Source organism: Struthio camelus, chromosome 5 (genome assembly GCF_040807025.1).
Source record: "Struthio camelus isolate bStrCam1 chromosome 5, bStrCam1.hap1, whole genome shotgun sequence".
Classification (NCBI taxonomy): domain Eukaryota; kingdom Metazoa; phylum Chordata; class Aves; order Struthioniformes; family Struthionidae; genus Struthio; species Struthio camelus.
In genome coordinates, this window is record NC_090946.1 from 69574974 (window position 1) to 69587295 (window position 12322).

Below are 12322 nucleotides of genomic sequence, written 5' to 3' on the forward strand. Positions count from 1 at the left end.
TTGAACAAAATACAGAAGATTGACAAAAAGACCAGCTGAGACTTGTCTTTGCCTGGAAAATTAGATCTATGTTTTATTTTTGGTAATAACATTGAAAGCACAGGCCAACCGTAAGATAAGCATCAAACTACTACGTCAACTCCTTGCCTGTTCTTTGTGAGCAACGGTAAAGAAAAATCCTAATTTTTCTAAGGCAGCATTTAGATGTGTCCACAAACTTCTCAACAAGCAGAAAAAACTTTGGTCTACCCACCAGAATTGAGAAGTAAAGAAAGCTTCTGAATAAAAAAAGCTACAACTTTATTTAAGAGACAGAAATATCAGTGAAGTTGCATTAGAGTTGTATTGCTGCTTTCCACAGGTACTTTTTCTGCTCTGATGTCCAAAATTATACTTCAGTTTGAAGTACTAGTCAAATGTTAAACAGAAACAGTATAATTATTGAGGTTCACAAGAACGGCATTTTAGACAATGCTGCAATGTTAAGTAATCTAGAGTAGCTTTTCATCTGATCTCCGTTAGTATCAATGCATGTGTTGAAAAGTAAAGCCAAAAGCTGCCAAAAATACAGTATGTCCAATACATACTCACAGACACCGAGAACGGTATATATTAATGGTGGTATATACTATGAGGAACTAGATGCAATCTTAGGCAGGCTGAAAGAGTAAACAAGCTTGGCCGCTTACAGGAAATGAATGGAATACATTGGTTTACATAAGAGGACAGGGAATGTTTTCGACTGCTCTGCACACCACCCCTTTCCCCAAAGGGTTATAAAATGGAACTTACTTTGTAGTAATTCGCTGATTAGATTCAACATTTCCTTTGGAGATACCGTTGTTGTGGCTCCTGTACCTGACTTCTGAGTTTTCACTCGGCTCTTCTTCCCCATCTTCCAACTAAAACAGATTAAAGAGCAAACTATCACCAATTACTAAGAAACTAAACATGGTAATGATGACTAGACAAGATCTTCTGTCATTAGTCACTTACAAAAATGGAGCATGAAGAGTTGTTTCTGGCACGTATGTACTTGCGCAGCAAGTGTTATTGTTTGAATGGTCTGAACACATTGCAATAGTTCAGTGCAATCTAAAGCAATATTTCATGTAGTTGCAAATTAATTACCTCATGGTAATTAGAAATTAGCAATCTTAGAAGCAAAACCACTCAGATCACTTGTGAATTCATTATTTCTGAAGGAGTATTATGGATATCAAAGTATCCACATTATATTAAAACAGATGTTATTTTACCTTATCAGCTGCATCTGGACATCAGCTGAATTAGTATTTGTGCTTGCACTAGAGTAGTAATTCACAATGAGTATTAAATTAAGTATTCCACTTCAAAAAAAAAAAAAAAAAAACCCAGAAGAACAATGCACTCCAACATGCAATAAAATTGACAGGCATAGCAGGATACCAGCTTAACTGTATATGGGAAACCTGACTAACAAGAGCTCAAACACAGAACAGAAGTAAACACAGAGCAGGAGAGTGAAGCAGGCACAGGCAACCAAGAGTGACCATAGATGCACTGTCTGGGCAAGCAGGGACAGAACTACAGAGGGCAAAGCTTGGCTGGACTTCAAATCGAAGAAGGATGTGAATGGCAAGAAGAAAGGGATCTACAGGTATATCACCAGCAAAAGATAGATCAGAGAAAAAGCAGACCTCTCTGCTAAATGGCGAAGCAAGGTAGTGATAAAAGGCACAGAAAAGCTGAGCTACCCAATACTTTCTTTGCCATGGTCCCTACTGGTAAGGTCTGCTTTCAGGATTCCCAGGTTTCTGTGTCTCATCCCAAAGTTTGGGGGAGAGGAGGATCAGTTACAGCGTGCTTAGCCAAGCTGGACCCACACAAGTCTGTAGGACCAGATCGGATTTATCCACTGTGCTGAGAAAACTAGCTGATGTCACTGCAAGGCTGCTGGCTATCGTCTTAGAACGGTCATGGTGATTCCCAATGACAGGAAGAAGGTAACTTAAAAAGGGGGGGGGTGGGGAGGGCAGAAGATCCAGGGAACTAGACACTGGTCAGTCTCTCCTTATTCCTTTGCAAATCATAGAGCAAGTCCTAAAGGGAAGCTATTTCACTCAATGGATATGAATGTGACTGGGATCAGCCAACACAGACTTATCAAGGGCAGATCACGTTTAACTAACCTTCTATGAAGAAGTAACTGGTTCTATGGATCAGAGAAGATCAGTGGCTGTCATTTATTTTGACTTTAGCAAGGCTTTTAACAATCTTCCATAGCGCACTAGTTGTCAAGCTGAGGAGTTATAGACTGAATGGGTGAACTACAGCATGGACGGAATAACTCCCTGGACAATCAGGTTTAAAAGGCTGTGTGATCCACAGTTTAAAGTCTAACTGGCAGCTGGTTACAAGCAGTTTTCCTCAGAGGCGTATACTGTTTAACATCTCCATTAGAGATCTGGATGCAAGGACAAAAAGCATCCTCAGCAAATTTATAATGATACAAATCAGGGCAAGCAGTCGATATGTTGGAGGGCAGGATCACCACTTGGAGGGACTTCAACAAACTAGAAGCAGTCAACAGGAACCTCATGAAGACGAATGCAAAGTGCAGCACTTGGGATGAAAAGTCCCCTATACAACACCATTTGCCATAGACTGACCGGCCAGCTCTGCCTAAAAGGACTTAGAAATTCTAGTGGATGGTAAGTTGAACATAAGTCAGCGCTGCAGTGAAGAAGACTAACTGTAGTTTGAACTGCACTAGCAAGAGCATAACTAACAGGTCAAGGGAAGTGATTATTCCCCTCTGTTTGGCCCTTGTGATATCACATCTGGAATGCTGTGCAGTTCTGGGCCTCCTAGCACAAAAAGAAATTGACAAACTAGAGCAAGTCCAGAGGAAGGCCATTAACATGGCAAAAGGGCTGAAGCACATGACATAAAAGGAGAAGCTGAGGGAGCAGGGTGTGTTCGGCCTGGAGAAGGGAAAGAACCAACTGCAGTCTTCACCTACATAACAGGGTGTTGTTATACAGAAGACAAACAGATTCTTCTCAAGGAAGCGCAAGAAAAGATCAACAGGCAACAGCCACAAGTTACAGCAAGGGAAATTTCAGCTACATATAAGGAGACTCCTCTCTATCTGGGTGGTTATGCACAGGAACAGGTTGTGCAGAGAGGCTGTTAAAACTCCATCTTTGGAGATTTTAAAAATCTGACTAGGCAAGGCCCAGAGTGAGCTGATCTACATTTGAAGCTAGGGCAGGATGCTGAGCTAGACAATCTCCAGGAGATCCCTTCCCACCTCATTTTTTCTGTGATTCTACATTTTATTGCAATAGATGTTTTTGTCTATATATGGGCAGCCTGCATATTCTGTCTGGCATATAAAATCTACCTGTAAAGCGTAGAAGCTCCTATGTCCAGTTACTTCTCATAACATAGCGAGAGGGAAGTTAGACACACACAGGTGCTAGAAATTGCGTACAAAAAAGTACTTATATTCTAGGTGTTCTGAGCACTCTACGTTTGTAAAAAGGATCCTTTTACACTTAGTCGGTGTAACTAGCTTATCCAAAATGAAATGTTTCCTCTGACACTCCATCAAAAAGTTTTGTTCCTGGACAGTTGCTCTTAATACTGGAATGTATCAACTAGCAGCCAAATAGCTGCTCTCCACGCTGACCAAGACTGAAACAATTACAATCCAAACGATAAGTAATTGTACAGAGCAGACCTTTCAAATGCAAGTGCTATAAATTTAAAGTGTTTAGTGGGAAAGGTATATAATCTGGTTAATTCCATTTTCCATTAAAATTAAAGTGAGCAAGAAACTTTCAAGACCAAGTCTTAACTTAAATACTAACTTAGAATGATCAGAAAGTGAATTAAACTTAATTCAGTTAACTTACTAAATCACTCAAAATTAAAGGAGTTCACAACTGACTGAAAAGACAATACCCCACAACAAAAGGGGGAAAAAAATCTAAGGAAAACTATAAGGTGTCGTCAAAAAGGAAAATATCAAACTGGGACCTTCTGGCTCTGAACACAGTACAAGGAACGAGACAGACTGTCTCCAGGGACATGGAGTCTAAGTCATCCTGGGGCACAATGAGGCTTATTTCATCTCTCTCTAGCAGAATGGGAAGCTCAAATAACCCATGTGGGCAGTTTAACTTTATCAGTCCCCTGTCCCGAGCTGCATAGTTTACTTTCCCAATGCATCTTCTGTCATGAAAAGGCCTCATATGCAAACTGGTAAGGAGAACTCTCACAGATTCATTGCAGTCAACTGTTTGACTGGCCACATCCCTTAAAGTTTCTAAATCAACACTGAAACGTCCGTTGGAAAGACGTTGCTCTACCACGAGCAATTTATTGCATTTGATACAAGACTTGATTCAGTGTTTCAGCTCATATGAGGCATGGGGTCATGCTCACTATGAGATCCATGTGTATTTGTAATGGTATAAATTGAGAATAGGATCAACATAAACTGCCAGCCTACTGTAATATAGCAGAAGACAGAGCTATAAAAGAGCACTACTGCTACCAGCTTAAAAAAAAAACAAAAACCAAAAAAACCCAACCTAAAAAAGTTAACGCAGATTTTTTTTTCTTTTTGCTAATAATGCTCATTCATAACTGTAAAAAGATAAACAGAGCTCAAGGTACACAAGGCCACTTTTGCAATCACATTATTTGCACCTGGTCGATTCACTTTACTGTTCTACTTGCCAATATGCTATTCTGTTGTATTTATTTTAGACCCTTCTGCCCTTACAGACTCTTAAGAGAAATCAGTCAGATTGGCCTGTCTCACGGATCCAGCTGCAGGTTTGGAGACAGAGTCCAAATTCTTCAGGGTAAGAGCTGTCTTTGGTGCAATGTAAAGCACAATTCCATTCTGTGTGACACACACAAATGCTTTTCTATATTCACTCTAAGCAAAATCCATGGTATTTTTAAGAATCATTAGAAAATTAAAGCACTCATATAGTTCATTTTCCATGCTGCAATTTATAAATTATGAGACTATATGGTTTATATACATCAAGATGCTGATAAATATGGAGATAAATAAGTTGAGCAACTGAAAAGATTTTGAAGAATTTTGGTTTCTTATCTTTAAGAAAAAAATATGTTTATCAACCAAAGGATCAACAGAAAGCATACTAAGTAAACGTCCTGCCTACACAAGAAAGTAAAAGACCTAAAAACTGCAGTATTCTGATTTTTTTTTTTTTGAAGTTGTTTCTAGTGGAAGACCTGCTTGGAAAACAAACATCCAACACAGATTTCATCAGAAGAAAGAAAACCCCAAAGAATACTATGCACATTTTATACATGGAGGCATGGAAATACCACCATGCAATTAGAACTCTATGATACACCAATACATGAAGCTGCATGAATATGGAGTACAGCCAGCGCTGGATTTTGAAGTTTTCTTAGTATGAAACATTTTAATAGTAAGGATCCATTTTTGCAGTGCAAGCATTACCAAGAGATACATCTAAAGATAAAGCTAATTTCAGAATACATGACCTTCAGCTTCCCAAATGTAATAAAAAAAATAAAAATGTGAACAAAGCTAATTATTTCCATTACTAGGTACATTTATTTTTGTTTTAAAGACCAAAAAAATAATGTCTAGTTGAAATCTGGTCTGTGTAAGTGAGAAATTCAAAGCTAATACAAGACCTCTGTCTCAGATCCTACTGTTTAGGTATCACACAGCAAACATGCCACAAGAACTAACAAATTCTGTGAGGAACACTCATTTGGTTGACTGCACCATAATTACAGATGCATTTTCCACAGTAGCATGCTACCCATATCTGTACATGAAATAAGTTTTGCAAAGATCTTTACTCTCTTCTTTGACAATGTATGTATCTTGTCTAAACTACTGCTTCTGTGTCATCAAAATTTCCATGGAGAAACAAAATCCTATATGCATGCTTAAATCAGCAAGTCTGTCTCACACAGAAAAGCAAAACTAGCAGACCGGTATCTGGAGATCTCTTGTTAGGAAAGCATTTCCTCTGAAGAAATATTATCTTTTGAGATCTGAACTGTACTTTTTTACTCAATTCACCAATCAGAAAAATAGGTCTCCACTTCCTACATTACTTATCTCTTCAAAAGCTCTGAAGTATCATCTCAGTTACATGAAACTGTTATATCTATTCAAAATCCAATGAATCTAAAATACATATTTTTAGTAAAAATAGTAATTTGAAAGGAATTGCTGCTATACATATTTGTCCAGAAAAGATTTTCCAAATATCACTCCAACAGAGCTGCCTAGTATAAAAGTGACAACATTCTTATAAAAGTTAATGTACTATGAAAGTATTTTCAGAATTTCTTAAAACCAACACACAACATATAATCTAATTTCATGTCTGAGGAAAAAAGAGCTTAGTTAATGCTCCTTGCTGTATTTAAACAAAAGACAATGGGCTATACTCATAGCATGAGACCCAGTATAGCTCCTTACTTAAAAGAGAGAAAATAAATCAAGCTTCTTTGCGAAATTACTTTTTGTAATTAAAACTGCATTCATATCATACAGCTTATGAAACAGATTTCAGTTTGATTTCAATTCTAAAGAAAATCCTAGAATTCCTAGAAATGTGTAACTTCAGAAAAAACAGTATTTTTTTTAATTTGAAGTACAATTTTAGATATGAAGCATTACTGTTTTATAAATGAATAAAACAAGGTTTCAGAAACAAATGAAGTATAAGGCTGTTTCTCAACAAAGCAATGAAAAGACAGGCTGCTTGCCAGTACATGCATGACAACAGAAGCAGCAATATAAGATATACTTGCATGACATGAAGAGAAAAACAGAACAAAAAAATCCTTCAGGATCAAGATAAACTGCAGAACCTATAAATATCTGAAGAAGCAACGGCACACACTCCAGTGAAGAAGGGTTTTTTTGGTTAGTTGGCTGTTTTTTTTACATTTGTTTTTCTGGTTGTCTTTCAGCTAATATTTTTAAGTTCTGGGCCATGCCTCCTTTCAAATGAATTTTGTTGAAAATTCCTGAAAGCATTCTGCAAAGAGAGAGTACGCTGACACCAACGACGAATAAGCTTGGTAATACACAACACAGTCACATTTCCAAATACTGCGTTGTCAGCTAGCTTGGTAAAAAAGAATCACGCAAAAAACGGTGCCAGTGAGGTGTTTAAAGATCCGTCTCCCAGCTTTACTACTACTGTCGAGAAGTTCTTTTATGTCAGACTTTGAACTTCTGTTTCAGCATCACGCACAGAAATATTCTTTTTTTAAGAGTTGTAAAACATTCCCCCTTGACTTATAAGCTCTGTAAAGTGAGCATGTTCACTTAACGGCTTTAGAACGTAACCATGAGAATGCTGTGCAAAACACTCCAGAAAAACTACTAAAGAATTGTCACCACCCTTTTTATTTTTTTTTTTAAATATATCACTGCTTAAACATCATATTTAAGAAAGTTAATACTTAAAGTGTTAGAGAACCTGGCTGCATCACAGTACCACACTTTCACAGGGAAACAATGCCAAACTTGGATGATAAAAATATAGAACTACCAAGACAAAACTTCAGAAAAAATTAAAATATTCTGTTGTAATCATTAATGAAAAAGAAATATCCCAGCTGTTCATGTTTACACAATCAGTAAGTTCACTGCAGCACTACTTTATTAAAGCTGTAGTTAAGTCTGACAGAAAAAGAAAATCCATCATGAGGAAATATAAAGGCACCCACATCTCGGTCATTAGGTCAAAATACAAGTTTGCAACCCATTTTACATTTGTCAATATAGTCGTTATGCTGGGTAGCCACTGTATTCATTTTTAGTATTTAGCTGTGTTAGTTTTAAAGAATTTGTCCTATATAAGGAAGAATATATGAAGATTGTTTTTTTCTGATCTGCATCTTTTTTCCCCATATGCATCTTTTTCAACGGTCCCAGAATCCCCATAAAGCTCTTAGTTACCCTTCCCATCTATCCAGGAAACATTCACATCACTGTTCTCAACGCAACTTTTCCCCTAGCAAGAGGGCCAACTTATGTTTGAGTTTCCCAACTCTGTCAAATTTGATTGAAAATGCCCAAAAAGTTGATGGGCGAAGATGGGAAGAACTAAACAGCAGATAGAACTGATACGATCCCATAAGCTTACTTCTTTCAGCTATACTTTCTACTTTACAAAGTCATGAACCAGCTATTCAAAAAATCATTGAGCTTTTAAAATAACAACTAAGTTAGGAACTCCCACAGCTGAGACATCCATTCAAGTTTAACTCTGCTTCAAGGACCCAATGTATTTCCAATGCAGTATCTTAACATTGTATCTGCTTTAATGCAGACCCTTGTAGACGCTAATTACATTATGTTTTCATTACATAATAGATCCCACCCCACGTATCCTCTTGGCATATGCTAGATGAGGGCACAGAAGATGAGGGGTAGTATTAGAAAGACAGATAACGATCCACAAGGGCAGACAAGGAGAAGATGAGGAAATTCTCAAGCCATGCAAAGAGCACTGAAAGGCAAGTACAGCAGGTGGTTGCAGGATATGTTCCTTGGCAGCACTGAGAGGGCAGACAAATGAGTAAGATGTACACAAACCAGGCTTGCAATTTTTTTTCTAATTTGGTTACCCAGACTAAGTAAGTTTCCTCTCTACTTCAGTTAAGGAAGTAGATCATCTGCTTGTATTGACGTATGTTAAGCTAGGGGCCTAAAGGACATGTTTAATGCTTACAGGCAATTGACAGGAGTTCTTCAATCTGTATGCAAGAAAATACAATTTGACGTTGGATATGACCAGGCTTAATGGGAATTTGGTCTTTTCCTTCCACTGATCAAGCTTTTTCTTCTAAACGTCAATCTTACAGCTGCAAGTAAAAAAATAAATATATCTTATAGCCAATAGAAAGCATGAAATCTAGAAGTATCAGAACAGTGTGGGTGGAGGAAAAGATCTGTGATCTTTTAAAAAAAAAAATCAGTTTATACATTTACAATGAACACTATGTTTGCTTGTGAAAACCACCTACACCGTGTCACTTACAAACCACATTAACACTCTCATCACTCCTAAGGTATTCATCTAGATGTCTCCTCTAAGTAAATGACTAATTGGTTACTGATTCAGTCCTCCTCCCCCATTGCTCAATCTCTCACCTTTGCTGAACTCCACTCCTGCTCTTCTTGCCGTCTTCACTTCTCCTACTCCCACTGGCTTTTCCTTTTTCATTTCCTTTCACCTCCTCTATAAACTTGCCCCAGAAGCCCTATGAAATGCAATGTCATTACACAGCTCCTGTGCTTGCACATTTTCTTTCTCCAACTTGTTTCTGTCCCTCCATTTAAATTGTAAGCTCTTTTGGAAGAGGGACATCCTGTGATTGTAAAGTGCTCATAACAAGAAAGCCCATTTTTTACAGGATCTTAAGCACTACCTAACACTGATGATGCTGCTAACAAAAAGTCACCTATAAATAACCCCGAAAAGATTAATCACAGAAAAGTATCTCCTATAGGAACATATTACCCATATGGTGTCCACTTAAGCTCACATTCCATTTAAAGTAAAACATAAATTTATGTTTCCTCACAATTCCCTTGGCCATAATCTATAATATTTCCTTCTTTAAGAGCTAGCTTTGATACACTTGATCCTTGTGGTCAGATGCTGTACTTAAAATCAATTCAGTGCACAGCCCTGCAAATACATACTGCCCCAGGTTCTTTTACTGTCCCAGAACAACTTGGTAGTAGATAATATTGCTTTTAATCAGTTGTAGTAATTCTTTACACTATAGTCACATGACCTCTCAAATTCAGCTCCTTCCTGCTAGATAAGAAACTGAACTCTCTCCTGTATAAGATACAAGGAATGCCATGCTTATATTTTTCATGGGACCATCAAGCTGCCTCCAACAGCAGCTCATAGCTCTGAAATATAGATGTTCTGCAGTAAGAGGGAGATACTAGCACAAATATATATTGTGTTACACCAAGCTGCAGTTCTCTCCCAGTTTCTTCATGAGATTTGTGCTTGCCATTCCTCCCTCCCCTTCTAATGTCTGCTTCCCAAATCCAAAACCCCATAAAGTTACGGGGCTTCTTCCTCAATCTTCTCTTGGCATTTCTAGCAAGCCATCTACCATAGGGAGGTAACAGCTTGTTTAAAATAAATAAATAAATAAATAAATAAATAAATAGAGAGACGCACAGAGCAGCATCCACCATCTCCCAGAACAGTGAGCAGTGTGAAGTTGCTCTGCTCTGCTTCTCTAAGTCTGTGATGTTCAGCCCCATCTCCATTTCCTTGATTTGTTCCTTCTCATATTCAGCTGGTTCTGTTCTCTTTTCCTCTTCTCTCCTAGCAGCAGTTAGGGCTTAACACTCATACTTAGTATCTCAAGAAAAAAAATACCTGTACATAACTTTTAGCATAATATCAAAAAATGGTGAACTAGATTGCACTATATATTAATAACCATCTAGTCATATGTTCATTCTATATCAGTGTTAATATTAGCATTCTGAATACAACTAAAATTTGTATTTGAAGATAAAGTACAAATATATGTGTGGGCAGCCGTCTCTGAAAAATAAAGATGTATGTGCCTGTAGCCACCTCTGAAGTTACTGGTGCCGCAAACAGAATGCCTTTCATTGCCACACGGTTTTTCATCTCACTAAGCACTTTGGAACTATATTAAGTGCAAATGATAAGTTATGATTGCAATAAAAAAATTTCACCTTTTATGACTTCCACCTTGCCTGATTTTCAACATATAAAAGCTATAGTTCTAAACAACTTAAAACTATAAGAGAGGAGAAAGGGAAAACGTAGAGTGTGACAATACAGTGCTATTGCCAATACAACACTTCCGCATAGCACTAGACGCTATGGTAACATAAATCCTATACGTAGTAAGTGACCACATAACAACTCCTTTGTAAGGAAGGAAAAACAGGAAGTCTACGCTACACATGTATGTAAATGTTGTCTTTTAAAGATAAGTAGCATTTAAATTAAGAATAACAACAAAGTACAAAAACAAATCTGCCACACTGTAAAAACAGTAAGCCAACAAACCTATTCCATGCCAAATAGAGTGATCATATTCTTGAAGAGGAGGAAAATTGACACAATTCACTTTCTCTATACCAAAATTTAGAAAAAAAAAGGCTTCCTCCAGTTTGCTCTATTTCATGTAAGATTTAAATGAAAAATAGCTAAGATTACTATAACAAATATTATGATGTGTATGAAGTAATTCACATATTTATATGACACAAGTTACCTAAGTGCACCAGCACTCTTTAACCTCAGAAGTCAAAATCCAGCCAACTGAAAATTTTCCTCTAGTTTTCACTAATGAAAAGAAAAAATTATTATATGTGTATATACATATACACACACATAAATATATATACATAGACATATATGCCTACATTCACAAGTGTTTCCAAATTAATATTATATTTCTCTTTCTATATATAGGAAGGGTTTGAATAAATTTTCAGCATATGTACTTGTCACCACTTTAAAAACAGTTAACATCAACTAAACACATCAAAAATATTATGAGATAACATTTTTGCTCTGGTACTTATTTCAGAAAACTCGGTTAATGCAAAACATCGTTTTTCACTAAGATACTGCTTTTACTTAGTGTTACAGCTGGGCTATTGACTAAGGCAGAAGATAGTCACATGAATGACTTGTGTTTCAACGAACCCAGATGTAAAGTACATTGTGACTGTTTCTGAGGACATTGCTTACATGCTTTGTGCTGGAAGAGCTGTTTGCTATGACTGTGAACATTTTTCTGCAATCCCCAAAGCACCCCCTTCAGCAGATGCAAAAAATAAAAGAATAAAAAAAATAAAAATAAAAGGTTTGGTCCACAAAAGGAATGAGATTAGCTTTAGTCCAAAGCACACTCCTATGGCTCACTTAAGAAAACGCCCCAAAATAAACTCCAAAACCCATAAATATAGAAATGTTAATCGTCTGCCAAATCTTTATCAGATAGTATGTCACAGGTCAAAGTAAGCCCTGTAGTTATAAAGGTATTTTGGTTTTAAGTATCAGCCTGTCCACATACACCAGGAAATAACCTACTACATAATATTTAATTTCACATGTTCATACACTAATTCATAAAGTAGTATATACATATAGGCAAAGGTTGCATGTATTTAAACTGTTTTCCAAAAATCTCATAAAACCAGAACTTTCATAAATTTCTAAAATAGCTCCTGTGATGTCTTAACACAATGTGTTTATTCCCCATT

General features: G+C 36.9%; 1 protein-coding gene across 5 annotated transcripts in view; it reads right to left on the bottom strand.

Moving 5' to 3' along the window:
- Positions 1–12322, bottom strand: part of SETD3 (SET domain containing 3, actin N3(tau)-histidine methyltransferase) — a 66415-nt gene that overhangs the window by 37799 nt on the left and 16294 nt on the right. For 4 of the 5 annotated variants that reach the window (XM_068946997.1, XM_068946998.1, XM_068947000.1 and 1 more), the window contains one exon: positions 793–902. In XM_068946997.1, the coding sequence (XP_068803098.1) occupies positions 793–895 (103 nt within the window). In that variant the 5' untranslated portion in view covers positions 896–902. Of the gene's footprint in view, positions 1–792; positions 903–8768; positions 8902–12322 lie in introns of all 5 variants that reach the window. The other variant, XM_068946999.1, reaches the window with a different exon arrangement.